General features: G+C 37.0%; 1 protein-coding gene across 4 annotated transcripts in view; it reads right to left on the minus strand.

The window, feature by feature from the left end:
• Positions 1–21,725, minus strand: part of SESTD1 (SEC14 and spectrin domain containing 1) — a 144,437-nt gene that overhangs the window by 27,278 nt on the left and 95,434 nt on the right. For all 4 annotated transcript variants that reach the window (XM_044242445.1, XM_044242446.1, XM_044242443.1 and 1 more), the window contains one exon: positions 8,943–9,065. In XM_044242445.1, coding sequence (XP_044098380.1) covers positions 8,943–9,065 — 123 coding nt within the window. The remainder of the gene's footprint in view (positions 1–8,942; positions 9,066–21,725) is intronic.

Raw genomic sequence — 21,725 nt, forward strand, 5'->3', positions numbered from 1 at the left:
CTGGGGTTCAGTTTTCCAAAGGCTCTTTTCTTCTAAATTAGTACTCTTTGGGCTTGGATGAGTTCCTCTGGTCCCATGCCTTTAAATAACATTTATATGCTGATAATTCCCACATTAATATCCTCACCTTGCCCCTTCCCTGAACCCAACAGTGATCCTCAAGTGTCCACCAACTATCTCCATTTGGATGAGTATCTGACATCTAAAATTTAACCTGCCCCTGAAGCTACAAATTCTGTAGAATCCCAACCTGCTTCTCTCACAGTCTTTCCCAACTTAAGAGTGGCTAAGGCCAAACACCTGATTCTTACAAGAGCAAGACTTGCTGGCTCAACCTCAGCAATGTGACAACTGCTTACTACATCTACTGCCTCCACACTATTAGTCTCCAGTCTTCCTGTTTTGTTGTTTGTTCCTAGTCCTTATTTTCCACATGGTAGCCAGAGATCTTTTTATTTTATTTATTTATTTTTAAATATTTTATTTATTTATCTGACAGACAGAGATCAAAAGTAGGCAGAGAGGCAGGCGGGGGCGAGGGTGGGGGAGGGGGAAGTAAGCTCCCTGTTGATCCCAAGATCCTAAGGTAGAGGCTTTAACCTACTAAGCCACCCAGGTGCCCCCAGAGATCTTTTTATTTTTTTTTTTTAAGATTTTTATTTATTTATTTGACAGACAGAGGCAGAGAGGCAGGCAGAAAGAGAAGAAGGGAAGAGGGCTCCCTGCTGAGCAGAAAGCCTGTGCAGGGCTCGATCCCAGGACCCTGGGATCATGACCTGAGCTGAAGGCAGAGACTTTAACCCACTGAGCCACCCAGGCGCCCCTCCCAGAGATCTTTTTAAAAACATGTATCACACAGACCTGTACCCCTGGGTCTAATAATACATTATATGTTAATAAAAAAGAAAAAAAAAAAACATGTATCAGTTCTCTGCTCAAAAATCCCTCCAATGGGGGCGCCTGGGTGGCTCAGTGGGTTAAGCCGCTGCCTTTGGCTCAGGTCATGATCTCGGGGTCCTGGGATCGAGTCCCGCATCGGGCTCTCTGCTCGGCAGGGAGCCTGCTTCCCTTCCTCTCTCTCTGTCTCTCTGCTTACTTGTGATCTCTCTCTGTCAAATAAATAAATAAAATCTTTAAGAAAAAAAAAAATCCTTCCAATGATTTCATGTAACATTTATTTTTTTTTTAATTTTATTTATTTATTTGACAGAGAGAGATCACAAGTAGATGGAGAGGCAGGCAGAGAGAGAGAGAAGCAGGCTCCCTGCTGAGCAGAGAGCCCGATGCGGGACTCGATCCCAGGACCCTGAGATCATGACCTGAGCCGAAGGCAGCGGCTTAACCCACTGAGCCACCCAGGCGCCCCTCATGTAACATTTAAAATAAATGTCAAGGGGCGCCTGGGTGGCTTATTGGGTCCTGGGACAGAGCCCTGCATCAGGCTCTCTGCTCAGCAGGGAGCCTGCTTCCCTACCTCTCTCTCTGCCTGCCTCTCTGCCTACTTGTGATCTGTGTCAAATAAATAAAATCTTAAAAAATAAAATAAATGACAAGGGACGCTTGGGTGGCTTAGTCGTTTCAGCATCTGCCTTCAGCTCAGGTCATGATACTAGGGTCATGGGATCAAGCTCCATGTCTGGCTCTCTGCTCAGTGGGGAGTCTGCTTCTCCCTCTCCCTCTGCCTGCTGCTCCCCCTGCTTGTGTTCTCTCCCTCTCCCCCCAAATAAATAAATAAAATCCTTAAAAAAAAAATAAAATAAATGTCAAGTTCCCTTTTGGGGGTGAAATGGACATGATTTGGCTCCGGACTCCCTTAGAAACATTGTTCTGTGTGACCTTGCTCACTGCACTACAACACCACCAACATAACTTGCTGTTCCATTACAATGGCAAGTAAGCACCTACCTACAGTGTTTTTACTTCTGTGTCCTCAATCTGAACTGCCTTTTGCTTGAATTGCTCCTTCACATCATTTCAAAGTTTCTGATTAAATGTGATCTGAGAGGCCTTTCCTAAAAGCCTTGCCTTACCTTCTCTCCATTCCCTTTTTTCCCAATATGAATTTAAATTCCATATTATAAGACAGTGCTATATAGCCAAGAGTCTAGAACATGTGACATTTATTATGTGTTCAGTTAACATGTAGCGAATGAACATATAAAGCACTTCATATCAGATACTGTAGATTAGCTGACATTAAATTAAGTAGGTAATAGGTACTGCTCTAAATGTGGTCTACTCTTGTGCCCTGTACCTAAAACTTGGGCTTCTCTATTTTTTCATGTTGTTTTATTGCTTGAACTACTATGAAATTTCTGAATATTATTATATAGACAATGTAGTCAGATGTAGAGAAAAGAACAGTAGATGTGAAAGACGAACTCAAGGTCTTTTTCCTTATAAAGGGTGTCATCTTCATTAACTCACTTATCTCTCAGAACCAGTTTTTTTGTTTGTTTATTTGTTTTTCCTTTCGAGCAGTGATTTTCAACTGGGGGCTATTTTGCTTCAGAGGGAATATTTTGCAATATCCAGAGACATTTTTGGCTGTCACAAAGGAGAGGGCGCAATGCTAATGCATCCAGTGGGTAGAGGCCAGTGATGCGGCCAAATGACCCTATAATGTACAGGATAGCCACTACAACAAAGATCCATCTGCCCAAAGTGTCATAGGGCCAAGACTGAGAAACCCTGTTCTGTACAACAGTGATGATATCATCTGTCTTACCTACCTTATTGGTTATTGTATAAATTAATTACATAATACTATGTGTAAAATACTTTTGAAACCATAGAGTGATTATATTTTTTTAAAGATTTTATTTATTTATTGGACAGAGAGATCACAAGTAGGCAGAGAGGCAGGCAGAGAGAGAGGAGGAAGCAGGCTCCTCGCTGAGCAGAGAGCCCGAATCGGGGCTCGATCCCAGCACCCTGGGATCATGACCTGAGCTGAAGGAAGAGGCTTAACCCACTGAGCCACCCAGGCACCTCCACAGAGTGATTATAAAGGTTAAAGGAGGTGGATTTAAAGCAGAAAATACAACGTGAGAAAAATATCACAGTAGTGTTCTAAAATAAAAAGGGATTTCGGGGAACCTGGCTGGCTCAGTGGGTTAAGCCTCTGCCTTTGGCTCAGGTCATGATCTCAGGGTCCTGGGATCGAGCCCTGCATCGGGCTCTCTGCTCAGCAGAGAGCCTGCTTCCTCCTCTCTCTCTCTCTGCCTGCCTCTCTGCCTGCTTGTGATCTCTGTCTGTCAAATAAATAAATAAATAAAATCTTTAAAAAAAAAAAAAAGGGATTTCACAGTATTCTCTATAGTACTTGTAAATTTAGTTAATAAGTTAATATTCTAAACAAATAATTAATCCAATTCTTTGAAGAAGTAAGAGTCATGATTCAAAGAAAAATAGTAGGCTAAAGGATTAGCATCCTGGATCACCATGTCTTATAGTGAGAACTATCTATACCATATTACCAGGGTGCTTACTAAAAATACCAAAGCTTCACCCCTGACCTACTAAGTCTATGGGCATATGGCTCTGTGACAGGCAGTTTAACAGTCACTTCAGGTGACTCCTAGAACAACTAAGGTTTAAGAACAACCATACTGGGGTTGATTTTTTTCCTAGTCTGAACCTATAAAATAAAGGCCCTAATAACTAGAACAAGGAGGTAAACAATTTAAGAACTAGTATTTTTCTTGAAATTAGCACTTGAAATTAAAGAAACTCACATTAGGAACTGAGGTTTTCCTAAAGAAATAATCAGTCTCTCTGGGATGTAAGGGAATAAAATCTGGAATGCACAGGCACACACACACTCTCTCTCTTCAGATTAATCAAAATGGTTTTTTCCTAGGAAATAGGAGAATATAAAATTTATAGAACCTTAGCTGAACAGGCTGCATTCAGTTCAGTTTTGGCCATCCTCTGGCCTACCTTTTAAGAACATTTAACTGCGCAGCAAAAAAATCAATTCCAAGACATGCAGTTTGTATTTAGACGGTAGGTAAGAAATGAGCTTGAACGCTCACATGGTAGGACAGAGGTAGTCATCTCGATTGACACTGGAATAGTGCAGGAACTGGTGGTGATGCACAGCTGCTGAAATAATGGGTATTTATGCTTAAACCAAGACACAGGAATTCTAATCTAGCAGGAAAGAAACACTGCCAGATCACTTGATTAAGGTCAGTATGTTCGTGAGAGATGGGTGTTGACCCTTCATGTACACCTGTTTTGCTGCTTACTATTAGGCATGACACAACAATGTTCTCTTTGAAGACCAAAAGTCAGCATTGTGAGATGGGAGATACGAACGGAATCCTAAAGCTTCAGAGATTTATACTTCCGCACAGTCCTAAGACGTGTTTTCCCTAACAACCACCTACCTCAGCCCAAAAGAAAAAATCTGATTATTGAACTAAAACACATGAAAATGTATTTTAAGTTACTATTATCATTTTTCTTATATCTTGTTATTCTTTGTTGTGCTTACCTACTTCATATTAAAAAAGCAAACTTCCTTTTGACACTCCTTGACAAAGAACTACATATTTGTAATATTTTCATTTTCTGTATATTAAAACTAAATATTCTAATAAATTTGGGTTTATTTTTAGCTTTAAGATTATGCTTTTATAAGAATCTAAAATTTAATACTCGACAGAGTGATTTAACACAAAATGGTATGTTAATTTCTATCCCTATTAACCAATCAATATACCAGAAATTTGTCATAATTTCATTAAGACCTGAACAACTCCAACATATGCTTTAAAGTGTTCCTCTTATTACAAAGAGAAAAGCTTTTAATAAAATATTGGAACATCATAAGCTAATATACTCATCCTGAATCAACCTATTCTCAAGGTTAACAATGTAGTGCCACCTATTGGTTACAGTGCAATTCTCATTTGTAAACCTTGTAAAATGAAAAATTTCAAACTATTCAAAAGTGGAAAGAACAGTATAATGAATCCCATGTGCCATCCATCTTCAATAACTATCAACTCCTGACCAATTCTGTTTCTTCTACACTCCCATTCAATTTGTCCCCACCTCCCAATTTTGAAACTGACATACATCATTTAAAGAAATGAAATCCATAAACCATCAGTGTTTCTCTTTTCTCTGAGCAGCAGGTCCATGAATGCAAACAACAATATATGTGCATATGTCCTCAAATATTAAGAGTATAGGAAGATAGGAAGGAAAAAAAATGCTATTATCTTAAGTACATCCATGAGTAGCTTTCGTTGCAAGCTAGCCAGTAAGCAGGTGAGACAGACTGACAGAGACAGAAAAATATAGAAAGGGAGAAAGAGAGAAAGAAATACAGAGAAACAGAGAGAGGAAAAAGAACTTCAAAAGTATGAAGAGACTGGTGTTTCAACCGAGTCTAGCTACCCAGTGATTGAAAAATGTTCTCTCCCAGTTTATTCATATAAAAATAAGGTGATGACATTAGAAGAATCTGTAAGATCCTCTCTAATTCAAAAGTTCTGAAATTTTATTCACATTATAAGTAAACCTGAACACACAGAGCTATCCATAAGCAATTTTTTCATTTAAATTAATTTTTAGGGGCACCTGGGTGGCCCAGTTGGTTAAGTGTCAGCCTTCGGCTGCAGGCATGATTTTGGGGTACGGGGATGGAGCTCCACATCGAGCAGGGAGTCCACTTCTCCCTCTCCCTCTGTCCCAACCCCAGTTCATGCTGTATTTCTCTCTTACAGAGGTCTCTCTCAAATAAATAAAATCTTTAAAAAAAAAATAAGTAAAATAAATTGATTTAAAACTTTATAAATAAAAATACAAAAATAAAAATCTTAACACAAGAATCTCTATGTATACTATTTATAATTTCATCCATACTGTATGCAACATAAAATATGTTTTTCAATTCCTTTTGTGGATTTCTTTATAATAGGTACATAATCTAACTTCAAAGTATAATTATTCCTCTTGACATCTTTAAAAAATAATAAAATGTAGATAAATCCTGTCTTTAGGGCCCTCAAGTGTCACGTATCTTTACATAAAGGACTCTGGGGATACTTTCATAACCAAATCCTCTAGATGGAAGTCTACAATATTTTACAGCAAATACTGTTTTCAAGAACCAAAAATGGTGGGATGCCTGGGTAGCTCAGTTGGCTAAGTGTGGGCCTTTAGCTCAGGTCATGATCTCGGGGTCCTGGGATCGAGTTCTGCATCAGTGTCCTTGCTCAGTATGGAGTCTGCTTCTCCCTCTGCCTGCCACTCCCCTTCTTGTGCACACATGCTCATGCTCTCTCTGATAAATAATTAAATACATACAATCTTTTAAGAAAGGGGGGTACAGACTATAGGATATAGTTACCCTACAGTAACATGCTCCAGAACAATCCACAAGGTTCAAATAAGTCACAGTCAGTATCAAAAATATCAAAAGAATTACGTTATTTATAAAGTACCAAGAGAGAAGCCTGGGTTAAGCTCCAGCTCTCAGTTTAGGGTCAGGTCATGATCCTGGGATCCTGAGATCCAGCCCTGTGGCAGGCTGAGTGTAGAGTCCGCTTGAGATCCTTTCCCTCTGCTCCTCTCTACTCACCCTGTGCGCAAGTGTGTGCACTCTCTCTCAAATAAATAAATACAATCTTTAAAGATTTTTTAAAAATTTATTTGACATGGGGGGGGGCAAGCAGAAGGAGAAGCAGGCTCCCCACTGAGCAGAGCCTGACATGGGGCTCAATCCCATGACCCTGGGATCATGACCTGAGCCCACAGCAGATGTTTAACCGAATGAGCCACCCAGGCATCCCTTAAATAAAATCTTAAAAATAAATAAATAAAATGTTAAAAAATAATAAAAATAAAAAGTATCAAGAACATTAAAAGATTATAACCTCAGGAACAGGAGTTATAAGTTAAATACAAATTACTCAGTATATTTTATTAGCATAAAAGGAAAAAGCATTATGTTGGACCCTGTGAAATGAATAAAATATACAGATTTTTTTCAATTATAGGATTTCATAAGATTTCATTTCAATCTTTTTTAAGTACTGGGGTGCTCGGGTGGCTCAGTCAGTTAAACACCCGACTCTTAATTTTTGGCTCAGGTTAGGGTTGTGAGATCAAGCACGGCATAGGGCTCTGCAGTGGGCATGGAGCCTGCTTAAGATTCTCTCTCCCTTTCCCTTTGTCCTTCCCCCTTCCCCTTCCCTCTTTATCCATCAATCAATCTCTTAAGAATACTAATTAGGAAAACTGCAGACAATATACAATCTTTAGATGATTTCAAATCCAAATCTTGTGATATCTCTTCCATATTATTCTCTCAGCTAGATTACAGATACTACAGAGTACAGTATATATTTTATCTGCCAATATAACAGATTATTAAAGCTGACTTGGGGAATATTACAAAGAAAACAATATAAGGAACGGAACAGAATGATATATATAAAAGAGGAAAATAATGTCAAATATTGTTTAAAATACATCTTTAGTAAACAGTAAATGACACATGGTCAACAATTCAAATTTATTCCTGAGAAAAGAGGTTCAACATTTCTTCTTTAATCTCATTTAGTTAAAATATACATTTATTAATACTACTCAACTTTTAACTACCACTTCAGTTGGGGAAGTTAAAGGGAAAAGAAAAACTTAGATGTTCACATAATCCATAAATCTTATCTGGGCCCAGAGTTTAAAACTGTTACTGAACAATTTTTTTTAGTTCTCTATTATTGTGCATTTAGAGCCTAGTGATCGGGATTCATCTGAACACATGAATTTTTTTCTCAATTAACACATAAATCCAATCAGAGTGTCTTCTGAGCATTTGGATTTGTTTTTGCTTTTGTTTGAGGGGAAGGCTTCTTTTATTACCTATTTATGGGAAAGATGTTTTATTCTTCATATTAAATGCAAGGTTGAATGGTGTGTGTTTGTGTGTGTGTGTGTGTGTGTGTAAACTGATCAATATTTTTAAGCCAGATAATCTAAGGAGATAAAATTAATGAATCTGTTTATTTTTCTACTTTTCTAGTCAACCTATTTAAATTGCTATCAGAAATAATATGACTGGGGGAAAAAAAGGATGAACTAATTGATCCACAAAGCAGATGATCACTTTCTCTCTCTTTTTTTTTTTAATAAATTATTTATTTTCAGAAATACAGTATTCATTATTTTTTCACCACACCCAGTGCTCCATGCAATCTGTGCCCTCCATAATACCCACCACCATGTACCCCAACCTCCCAGCCCCAGATGATCACTTTCTCAATAATGAAGAGTTAACTTTAACAGAGCAAGAGCTTAACGTATATCAACTTCCTCCATACACAAGTTGTTAAATTTTAAGCCCTCCTGAATGATTATCTATAATCTGCCCATAGATCATTTTCTAATTTTATAACTGATTTGTTTGATCATCTCCTTCAGAATTACAAGTAGGAGCCCCTAAATGCACAAAGAATGAAAAGATATCCTGCACCCTCTGCACTCACTCTCAATTAGTTGTGATTAATGCAACAGTTTGGCAATTATTCTCAGGCATTAACTGTACTGTACTCTCCCTAATAGAGCAGGGACATCCCAGGCCTCCCTCTGAGGATTTAAGGATTATAATTTCTGTCTCAGGACTGCAGACAAAGGTTCTATTTTTACACTATTACTCTTTATTCTGTCACGGTAATTTTTAAAAATTTCACATGGATTTGTTTCTATAGAAATATATAAACTATACTGGAGGCAAAGCAAAACCAAACTTCCAATAAATACATAATAAATGGTCAAAATGTTCTTTATGGCCTCTAAATATTAAACATACTATACTTTATGTCCTATACCAAAGTTTATAGCAACTTATCCCTTAGCACCACACAGGGTCCTAATTATGCCCAGTAACAACAGCCTGTAACCTGCAGAGGAGAGGGACTCACACTGTGCTGGCTCTCAATCTCTTCATGCTTCTGCTGTAGGGCCTGGGAGGCTCGGATGGAGTCTCCAATCCCCCACTGGGCTCGTAGTTGTTCTGATCCAGGACCTTCAAGCCAGTTTACAACCTATAAATGAAAGTTGAGACCAAAATCTTAAAATAATCAAAAGCTTTTCAAACATTCAACGTTTTCTCCTCCCAAAGCTCCTCAAATTTTTTTTTTAAATTTTTGATTTTTACGTTTATTTATTTGACAGAAAGAAAGCACAAGTGGGGGAGCAGCAGGCAGAAGGAGAAAGAGAAGCAGGCTCCATGCTGAGCAAGAAGCCCAATGATACAGGGCCCGACAATGTGGGGCTTGATCTCAGCAACCCAGATCATGACCTGAGTCAAAGGCAGATGCTTAACCGACTGAGCCACCCAGGCACCCCAGTTCCTCAAGTATTTTTAAATTTTTTTAATTCTACTGTAAAGGCAGTAAATGCTTCTTTTCTAATTATGTGGCTATAATGTGACAACTTTTCCAAAAGCAAAATTTAAAAGAATGCACACAGTAGCACCTTAGGCTTTCAGCTTTCTGATCATCTGCCAGGCTAAAAGAAATCTGGAATGCTCTCCATAAAAGAAAATTAAAAATTAACTTACAATGAAAGAAAATAAAAGAACTATAGGATTTTGCAGAAATCCTGCAGAAGAGACACCAGAAAGGACACTGGTCAAATTTCTTATCTAACATTTAAGAAAAATTAATTTCAGAGATTAACTGACCTGCCCAAGGTAATATAATCCATTATTAAAAACCTAGGACTAAAATCCCTGTCTCCAGACTCGTAGTCAAATGTTCTCCTCAAAGTACTGATAAAACTAAATGAACTAAGTAATTAACTAATATGAAGTTAAAATGCTACTTTTGTCACTATGAAAATTACAAACTAACTGTAGAATTATACTACAGCAATACCTTCTAGGGGTCTTAGGATGAACTAAAATCTGCAGACCCACATACCATCTGAGGTCCCACTGGCACCACTCAGCAGGATGTGAGGTGAGCAAAGCAGCATGAGGCATTCTTCTTCTGCCAAGTCAGTTCAGGCATGAGGAGATGAGATCCATATGGGACAGATTTGGGGAAGACTCTGGTATCAAAACTCCAGAGTCCACAGTGCTCATGCATGCTACAGAAGTTCTGAATTCAAGGATGCTCAAAGTTATGCCTTCCATCAAGTACTAACCGTTCTCCTAGTCCAGACCCAGAATAATTTTTACTATAAAAGCAGTAGTTGACATTCCAAGTTTTACAGGTTTTCAAGGAAACAGAGCTAGACAGCTAAGCAAAGATCAAAGCCTCATGCAGAAAGAGTTTTTCTAACTCTCTACCCACCCTCCCCACATACACTACAAAACTACATGGACACAGTGAAGTAATTTTAACAGAAAAAAATATTATCAAATTTTACTTGTTACTGAATTAAAATAAGGAATTCAACAACAGATGTATGGTTAGGCCCTAAAATGTAAACTTAGGATTGCTGGTAAGAAGCAAATGAGGGTGTGTCCGTAGCATAATGTTATAACCCAGTGGATACACAGGCTTATCTCAGAACTTTGTAACAGACCCCATGTTGCATTTTTATTATTATCAGGTTAAAATATATTCCTTTAAAAATCTAATAGTTCATGGAATTTTTAGTAGTTATATAAAAGTACCACATCATAGGGAAAAATCATGTCTATTTCTTTCCATTATTTTTTGACACGCATTGCATTTTCACATTACTCCAGATTTAAGCACTACAGCCAATTCTTAAAGTGCAGTTATTTCTATCCTGTGTTTTTCACTTAACATTACACTATAAAACTATAATGATTTTCTATGTGGCTACAGTTATAATTTACAATAGTTACAAACCTCTTTTTTAAGAAGGCAAAACTTGGCTGCCTTCTTCCCTCCCTTTCATCTGTCTAACCAACTAATCAACCAACCTATATACATATATATCATATATGTACATAAATATTTGTATATCTACAACAGCTACTTTATATATACAATATATATACATATATACAAATACACCCACACACACCCTAAATATAAACTTAGGATATATAGAGAGACAGAAGTTCATATGTAGTTATTTTTTTTTTCTCTAATTCTGTATTGTTTCCCTAGGAAAGATTTTCAGTAGAGATCTTGAATTCAATGACAATATAATGTTAGTATACATTAAAAAACTGCTCTCTAAAACACCTTTTTCAGGGCGCCTGGGTGGCTCACTGGGTTAAAGTCTCTGCCTTCAGCCCAGGTCATGATCCCAGGGTCCTGGGATCGAGCCCCACATCAGACTCTCTACTCAGCAGGGAGCCTGCTTCTCCCCACCTCCCTGCCTGCCTCTCTGCCTACTTGTGATCTCTGTCTGTCAAATAAATAAAATCTTAAAAAAAAAAAAAAAGATTATTAAAAAAAAACAAAACACCTTTTTTTATATAAACATCTAAGCAATGAAGGTTTTAACTGAGAAACCTCTGCAAAGTATACAAAATGCCTACTGCTTTTAAAAAACTTCTGCCAAAGGGGTGGAGTAAGATAAATAAAGCTAATATGGAATGTAATGTGATATTTTGTTTGGAATCATGGAAAAGAAAAAAGCATTTAGTAAAAACTAAGAAAGTCTGAATAAAGTATAGACTGTTTAAAAAAAAAAACCAACAAAACACCTTCTGCCAAATTGAAAAACAGAAACCTCTTCAGGTGTACTTTTCAAAATAGTATACCGAATGCATTGCAAATGTTTGGTTACTGAAAGTTTAAGATCTTTAGTAAATTATCCCTTCAAGTTAGTTCCCCACTTATCTTCTACGTTCTTAACTATTAATATATTCTCAGCTTCCACTTTCTCTTTACAAGATTTTAATAATATAGTGCAAAAATTTAAAAACAAAAAAAGCCAAAGTATTATTTTGGATTCACTGGAATAGACTTAAGTGCTTTAATTTTCTTGGCTGTTTTCGCAGTCCTAAATTAATCTGCAACTCCTTATTGTCAAGTGTTCTTTGGAATACAAAGGTGGCTCCTCAGCATCTCTAGTCTTCCCCTTTAAACTTTGTATTAGCTATCTTTGGAAGGGCAGAGTACTAGGATTCTGTTTCTGTTAGCCCATGTAAAGGATCACTCTTTCACAGTCATAAGAAAACACTGGGCATGAGTCCCAATTCTAAATTCTGGTTCTGCTCCTACCAGTTGAAAGACTGGTCTGTCCATCTTTAAAATGGTGTTAATGCTACCTACCATACAAAGGTGCTGGGAGGATTATACCAGTCATTATATGTAAGACACTTAGCACAATAGATAAATACTAGTATTTGTTAGTCTCTTTGCTTTTCCCACTTTCTTGAAGAGAAAAGCATAGCTCCTTCTATCTATTCACTCAGTATTAAGCTTTTTATTTTCATTCCAGTATAGTTAACACGTAATATGTCATATTAGTTACAAGTGAACAATAGAATGATTAAACATTTCTAGACATTACTCACTGCTCATCATGATAAGCATGCCGCTTAATTCCCATCAACTGTTTTACCCACCCACCTCCCATCTCCCTTCTGGTAACCATCAGTTTGTTCTCTATAGTTAAGAGTCTGTTTCTTGACTTGTCTTTTTTCTCCTATGTTCATTTGTTTTATTTCTTAAATTTCACTTATAAGTGAAATCATATCATATTTGTCTTTCTCTGACTTATTTCACTTAGCATTACACTCTCTAACTCTATCCATGTTGTTGCAAATGTCAAGAGTTCATTTTTTTGATGGATGAGTAATAGTCTATTGTATATATATATATATACACACCACATCTTCTTTATACATTCATCAGTTGATGTACATTTGGGTTCTTTCCATAATTTGGCTATTGTAAATAAAGCTGCAATAAACACAGGGATGTATGTATCACTCTGAATTAGCATTTTCATATTCTTTGGATAAATACCCAATAGTCTGATTGTTGAATCATTGGGGTTTCTGATCTTAGGGGAAAAGCACTCATACTTAACTATGATGTTTATTGTTGAGTTTTTGATATGCAGCCTTTATTATGTTGAGGTATGTTTCCTCTAAACCTACTTTGTTGAGGATTTTTATCATGAATGGATGCTGTACTTTGTCAAATGCTTTTTCTGCATCTACTTAAATGACCGTTTGGTTTTTATCCTTTTTCTTACTGATGTGTGTCCATTCATTCTTTATAAAGTTGGTCTCACACCTGCATTTTACAATAAGATCCTGAGCTTCTTAAGCAAGTCCCTGAACTGTTTTATTCAACATTTTTTCAAATGGAAATATAAAGTGGGGGCTCCCGTGTGGCTCAGGTTGGGATCTTTGCTCAGGTTGTGATCTTGGGGTCCTGGAATTGAGCCCCTTGTCAAGCTCAGTGGGGAATGTGCTTCTCCCTCTCCCTCTGCCCCTGGCCACTCTGGCTTAGGCTCTCTTTCTTTCTGTCTTTCAAATAAATAAAATCTTCAAGGGGATAAATGGAAATAAAAAAGTATAAGTTTTAAGGAAGCTTATGTAAACATTTTGAAACCATTTTCCATTTCCTTTATGCAATTCAAGCCTCATCTATTGCTATTTATTATGACTAAAGATATAAAGACAAATATACAATGGATTTCAAGTGTTCTATTTCTTTTAAAGATTTACTGATTTACATATTTGAGAGCGAGAGAGCCCTAGAGTGTGCGGGGAGGGGCAGAGGACAAGGGTGAGAAAGTCTTAAGCAGACACTGGCTCAGCATGGTGCCTGACATTTCACAAACCGAAGATGAGGGCCTGAGCTGAAAGCAAGAGTCAGAAACTTAACAGACTGCGCCACCCAGGAGCTCTGGCTTGTAAGTATTTTAAATAACATAATTATTTCACTAGAAATATCTAAATTCTAAAACTAAGGATGGAATAAGAGCATCTCAAAAGTTTTTAATTAATTAATAATGTGTTATATGTTATTTTTTAAAACCTAAAATGCTATTTAAACATTTAAGCTTTGACTTCAGAATATTCTACAAGCAAAAGGAGCAGGCTAATATAAATCATGATACCTGAGGAAAAACAACTCATTAGCATGGAACTTTCAAAGAGCCATAAATTTAAAAATAAACTTTCAATAAAGCAAAGACATATTCTTGGTGCAAAAAACCACTCTCATAGTCAAGTACACATATAGTTTTAATGTATGCTGAAAGTAATTTTTCCTTAGTGTGCAACATCAGTAATGTAGACACAGTAAATGTATGACTCTTTCTAATAAAAATGATGCAAATTGAGGTTGACGCCCAGTAAACAAGTCTATTTAAATGCATTAATGATGGTAGTTTGCCAAACTAGGCTATAAAACTTAATCTTAATCAGGACATCTTGCTCAGTCAATCTGAATATTAACTTACAGCAAGAGCAGTTTCATGCCCAATCCATATCAATGTGACCCCTCAAATGCCTACATTTATATGCAAAGTATAACCTTGGAGATGTGCTATTAAAATCTACCATGACAAATATTTGCAGAGGCCAAAAATGCATGTGACTACACAACATTCTTTCCTAGCCAGGCTAATTTCTAAAGACTTCATGAGAGAATATCTGGAAAAATGTGGGGTCAAACAAGGCAGAAGGGTATGTTAAACAAATGTCAAGCATGTGACCTGAAGAAAGTATTGGGGGAACTAGAAGCATAGCCTGCAGCTATATTCTTACGCAACTCTTAATGTATCCTATTTTGCATCTATGATTCCTTTCTACAAAGGAAGAAAAGCACATGGATGATTCTAGAAATAACATTTGTAATGCTGGCTATAATTACTGCCTCAGTAAATAATGAGAATAACAACAGCATATTTCATTGAAGTAGCATCGTCTCCCACTTACAAGTTGATGAAAATCTAATTTTTAAATATAGCAACAGCAGCGCGGAGAACCTCTGCATACCACATAAACTCTAATGCCACTGATTTAAACTGGGAAATAAATGATAATTTTAACGGTTATTACTTATCATAGAGCTTATCTATTAGAGCTATTGATTTATTTTTTTCCTAACATTTACTTCTTTAAGAGAAAATGCAAGCAGAGAGCAGGAGCAGATAGAGAGAGAGAATCCTCAAGCAGACTCCCCACTGAACACGGAGCCCAACTCGGGGCTCTATCCCAGGACCCTGAGGATCATGACCTAGCTGAAATCAATGATGCCTAGATGAATGAGCCACCCAGACACCTCTGATTTCTTTCATTATGCTTTCAGTGATAAGACAGTGAAGAAGAAATATGGAAAAATTCAGTTTTCACTAATTTAACATAAGTCATGATAATCAACTTTATGATTATCTTTATATAAACAATTGTTTCTATTTTCCCCAAATTTGTAAGACGAAAGACAAAAGTGCATTTTATGCTCTGTGGATGCTGACATGATCAATACACATTTACTATATAGCTAAGTTTAAGTAATTATTCTGGCAAGGGAAAGAGATCTTTGCCTAAAAAGTGACCTGTGAAAAAGAGAGAGGAGGAACCATTACATGATGCAGATTAACGTTCTAACCAACTAATGTGTAACACTCAGACAATAACCTTATAATAAAGGTTATTTGTTTTTAACAATAATCTCATTACCATCATCACCATCATAAATATCATCATCATCACCTCCCTTCTCTAGTTTCTTTATTCAATTGAACTGGTCTATCATTTCAAAAATGCATTTGCCCATACATTAACTCCTCTGCCTTTTTTTTTTTTTTAAATCATACCCATGGGACATACTACATGTCCCATGTAGCAAGGCACAAATGCTGAATGAATCCCATCACCCACATTCTCTGTACCTGCACTTCCACATCTAGCCATGAATTATAGTCACACAATAAACCAGAAAGGTTCCACCATAAATCCAAAATCAATACGACCTAAAAATACAACTACATGTCTGTGGTATTTTACATGTCCAATTCCCACAGAGAAAACATTGAAACCTCTTATTCACTGTAACATCACACTCTTCAACCACCACCACCCACCTCACCTTCAAATCTGTACCACTAAGCAGATGGCCTTTTCTCTTATGTTACTGAAAAAAAGAACACATTGCATTGGAACCCCGTCATCTTCACATCTGACTCACACAGGGAGACATCTCTGGATACATCCTACCCATCATTCCTCCTGTTACAATGGCGTTCTCTCTATTCCATGCGAACACTAATCCTTTCAACACCGTCTTTTGGAAATGATTCACTTCTACCTTGTGAGGAACTTGATAGTACTAAATATCTTTTCTCTCCTGTATATTCAACCCCTCTTTCCACATACATACTCCCCACTGGTCTTTACAGCTTTGAGAGTTTTCCATATTACTTTAAAAAGAAAAACAGAACAAAATTATATCTGACCCTGTTGTGGACTGAGTTTTGTTGTCCTCCCCCAAATCCATATGTTAAAATGCTAACAAGCCTCAGTACTTCAGAATGTACCCCTATTTATCTGAAGATAGGGTCTTTTAAGAGGCAATTAAATTAAAGTCAAAAACACATACATTCTTACATACATACATAAAATGAGGCTGTTAAGCTGGTGCAGCCACTCTGGAAAACAGTATGGAGGTTCCTCAAAAATATGAAAATAGAGCTACCCTATGAACCAATAATTGCACTACTGGGTATTTACCCTAAAGATACACATGTAGTGATCCAAAGGGGCTCGTGCACCCCAATGCTTACAGCAGCAATGTCCACAACAGCCAAACTATGGAAAGAGCCTAGATGTCCATCAACAGATGAATGGATAAAGAAGATGTAGTGTGTGTGTGTGTGTGTGTGTGTGTGTATAATGGAATATTATGGAGCCATCAAAAAAGGGAAATCTAACCATTTGCATGACATGTATGGAACTAGAGGGTATTATTCTAAGCAAAATAAGTCAATCAGAAAAGGATAATTATCATATGATCTCTCTGCTATAAGGAATTTGAGAGGCAGGGCAGGGGTTAGTCGAGGGCAGGGCAGGGCAGGGGTTGGGGGCGGGGTGGCAATGAAACAAGATGGGACCGGGGAAGGAAATAAACCATAAGAGACTCAATCTCAGGAAACAAACAGGATTGTTAGAGGGGAAGTGGGTAGAAGGGATGGGGTGGCTGAGGGATGGACAATGGGGAGGGTATGTGCTATGGTGAGTGCTGTGAATTATGTAAGACTGATGATGCACAGACCTTACCCCTAAAATAAATAATACACTATATGTTAATTAAAAAAAAGAGGTTGTTACAGTGGACCTTAATCTGGTGGACCTAATCTGGTCCTTAAAAGGAGAGGAAATTTGGACACAGGAAGGTAGAGAGTTAAGATAATGTAAAGATACAGAAATAAGACGGAGCATCAACAAGCCAAGAATATGGAACAGATTTTTTCCTCAATGCCTTTAGAAGGAATCAACCTTCCACACACCCTGATCTTAGACTTTTACCCTTTAGAACCATGGGGAAATAAGTTTCTGTTGTTTAAGCCACCCAGGTTGTGGTACTTGGTTACAGCAGACTTAGCAACTAATACCACCCTTTTTCTACCGCTTTTAGGCATCACTATTTCTCATCTTTCCTTCAGAGACAAATTCTCAATGAGTTGCCCATACTCAGTGTCTCCCTCACTATACTTCACTGTCATTCCAAATTCACTCCAGTGTGCTTTACTCCATGCTCAAGGGTCACCAGTGGCCTCAATCTTATACATTATAATGGACATGTTAAGTTGTCCTTTTATTAGATCTTTCAGCAGCATTCTACAAGGATCCCAATTCCATCCTGAAATGCTTCCCCTGGCTTCCGTGACACAGAACTCTTCACACTTTTCTCCTCCATCTCTGGCCAATCCTTCCCTTCTTTTCAGGAGTATGCTCCTCTATCTTGTCATCAAATGCTGGAGTTTCTCAAAGCTCAGTCAGAAAGCCCTCTTTTCACATACTCTTAGGACTTTCCTTGTGCTCGCTTCGGCAGCACATATACTAAAATAGGACTTTCCTTGGTCAACTCTCACCCAAATCAATGCTTTTAATTGCCATTCATACATGATGACAAACAGCTAAGTCACCAGCCCAGACCTGTGTGGGGCTACCCTTCCATATTTTCTCTTGGTGTCTCAAAGTCACCTCAAATTCAACAAGTCTAAGCAACATCAGAAGAATGAAACTAGACCACTTTCTTATACCATACACAAAAATAAATTCAAAATGGATGAAAAACCTTAATGTGACACAGGAAACCATCAAAATCCTAGAGAACACAGGCAGAAACCTCTTTGACCTTGGACATAGAAATTTCTCACCAGACTTACCACAGGCAAGGCAAACAAAAGCAAAAATGAACAACTGAGACTTCATCAAGATAAAAGGCTTCTATAGCAAAGGAAAAAATCAATAAATCTAAAAGGTGGTCTACAGAATGGGAGAAGATATTCACAAATGACATATCTGATAAAGGGTTAGTATCCAAAATCTACAAAGAACTTCTCAAACTCAACACCCATAGAACAAATAATCCAATCAAGAAATGGGCAGAAGACATGAATAGACACTTTTCCAAAAAAGGTAATAGACACATGTAAAGCCGCTCAACACCACTCATCATCAGGGAAATACAAAATAAAACCACGATGAGATACCATCTCACACCCCTCAGGATGGTTATAATTAACGTAAGAAATAACAGGTGTTGGCAACGATGCAGAGAAAGGGGAACCCTCTTGCACTGTTGGTGGGAATGAAAACTGGTGCAGCCACTCTGGAGAACAGTATGGAGGTTCCTCAAAAAGTTAAAAATAGAACTACCCTATGACCAAGCAACTGCCCTACTAGGTATTTACCCAAAGGATACAGTGATCTGAAAGGGTACACACACACCAATGTTTATAGAAGCATTATCAATAATAGCCAAACTATGAAAAGAGCCCAAATGTCCATCCACAGATGAATAGATAAAGACATGGTATAGGGGTGTCTGGGTGGCTCAGTTCAATTAAGTGTCTGCCTTTGGTATATATATAGAAAATATATATATATAATATATATGGAGTATTATTCAGTCATCAAAAAGAATGAAATCTTGAAGTCTTGCCATTTGCAACAACATGGATGAAACTAGAGTGTATTGTGCTAAGTGAAAGAAGTCAGAGAAAGACAAATACTCATATGTGGAATTTAAGAAACAAAACAGATGAACACATTGGAAGGCAGAGGGGAAAGGAGAGAGGGATATAAGCCATAAGAGACTCTTAACCATAGAGAACAAACTAAGGGTTGATGAAGGGAAGCAGGGTGTGGGATGGACTAGATGGGTAATGGTTATTAAGGCAGGCACTCATTATAATGAGCAATGGGTGCTGTATGTAAGAGATGAAACACTTAATTCTACTCCAGAAACCAAAATGGCACAAAAATAAAAACAAAAAACCAACATGTCTAAAACCAAACTTAAGATTCTCTATACCCTTTTTCACCCACACCTAAACCCAAATCCTGTCCAGTGTTTACTAACTGAACAACAAGACCACCCATCAAGTCTTACAAATCAGAAAAATGATTTATCTCTGATATTTTCTTCTTACCGTTACTCCCACCACTTTCCTTATTGGGACTTGGCACAATTGCAATTTTACAACTATTTGTGTAATTATGTAATCATGTACCATAAAAGTAAGAATGCAGTCTATTCTTCCTCACCATTATATTCTATCTAGCATGAAGTCACACTATTGTAGACATTCACTTTTTGAATGAGTGAGCAAATGTCAGGTATTATTTATAGAAAATTCATTATATGCTAAGTACTAAATATTTATAAATATTATTTTCTTTAATCTTTGTAGCAGCCCTATTAAGTTGGTATTATTGTTGTTGTTGTTGTTGCTGTCATCCTCAGTTTACTGAGGAGGAAGCTAGGGCACTGAGAAGTTACATTTACTTCCTGAGAAAGTAAGTAACTTGGAAGTAGTAGAAAAAGGTGGACCCAGATCATGTCAGTGACTTGTACACCACTACGTTATTCTGTATTTATGATTTTCAAAGATACTCTCAAGCTACTTGGCTGAAGTTTACCTACCTGTACTATCTATACTATCTGTAAGCTATAAATCCTATCTATAAGTTATAAATATATTACAAAGAAAATGCTATCTACAATTAATGTATGCTTGGAAATCTTCAGTGTATACATGGCTATCACAAGAAAGATTAAATCTCTTGCCTGGAATTCAAAATCTTCCATGATCGTCTTCTTCCTTTCAAGCCTTTTCTACTCTTAACACCTTGATTTTCTAGTCCGGGGTCAGCAAACTACTGCCTACAGGCCAATTCTAACTACCCATTATGTTTGCAAATAAAATTTTATTTTAGCACAGCCACACACATTTGTTTATATGATGTCTACACACTACAACAGCAGGGCTTCACAGCCATAGCTGTAAGAATTGTACAGTCCACACAGCGTAAACATTTACTATTTGGCCCTATTTTATAGGAAATGTTTGCCAACAATGGGACCAGACTTACAGACTAGTCTCATACAATGGAAATAAATGTAATAGATACCATTAATCCAGCACTGGATTCTTTCAACAAACCTTTCAAAAGAGGTCTTGTTACCCTTGTTTCAGTTAATGAAAGAAGGAAGGAAGGGTAAGAAGAGAGGGGTGTTAATAAAGAAGGAAGTCCGTTTGAGTTTGAGGCACAAGTTGGTGAATAATGTGACCATGATCAGAGTAAGTACGTGGAGGAACTGGGATTTAAATCATACTTGCTGACCATGCTTTGTGATTCAAAGGCCAAAAACTTCCCGCGGTGCCTGACTGCTTGCTTTTTCCTCCACAGAACTTGGGATTTCATGCGCTGGTGTTTATTTATGCTATCCTTTCTCTTGCATAAAATGCCAATTCTTCTTTAAAACTTAAAGGAGGTGCCTAGTGAAATCTTTACACATTCTTGGAGAAAATGCTCAACTACAATCTCCTCTGCTGAATTTTCCTAGATCCCCCGCAATCAGAGGAATAGTCCCTCTTATAGATGCCCACAACACTTCTGTCTTCAGCTTTAACACTTAAGATTTTATCCTCTTAGCTTAATTTTAGCAAAAACCAAAACTATCTCTTTATTCTATAGAAAACCCAGCACAATGTCTTCTACATTTCATTGCTGGATATTTTAGGTAAAACATTTAACATTTATTTCTTAATTCAACAGAGGAAAATCAGAATGTGATCTAAGTAACAGAAATGTCTTAGTATTGAGCTTCAGTATTTTTAACCTACTGTTTTTATAAAAATCAACTCTCAAAGGAACTAATAAAAATTCCTAAGTATTAAATACATTAAAGGTTTCTAGCAGCATCAAAAAATAATGAAATCTATTATTAAAATTCCTTACATTTTATGTCATCATTTTTCTAGGAAAGAAAACCTCTTCATAATGCCTAAATTAAAAAAAATAACACTAACAAGTCATTAGAAATTAAGGATAACTTGATCATCATTAATAAAGTGTTACTTATTGCAAGAATGTAGAGATCATAGGTGATATTTTCCAACAACTAGTTACTTTTAAAGTTCATAATGATAGAGTAAAAGGAACGTTCAATGTCATCATTGTAGAAATAATATAGTTTTAATGGAAATATTATTTGTAAAAATGTACATAAAATAGTTTTAGTCTGTTTTGATAGGATTCAGGTTCTCTACACAGTATAATAAGGCTTAATATAAAA

This window comes from Neovison vison, chromosome 3 (genome assembly GCF_020171115.1).
Source record: "Neovison vison isolate M4711 chromosome 3, ASM_NN_V1, whole genome shotgun sequence".
Taxonomy (NCBI): domain Eukaryota; kingdom Metazoa; phylum Chordata; class Mammalia; order Carnivora; family Mustelidae; genus Neogale; species Neogale vison.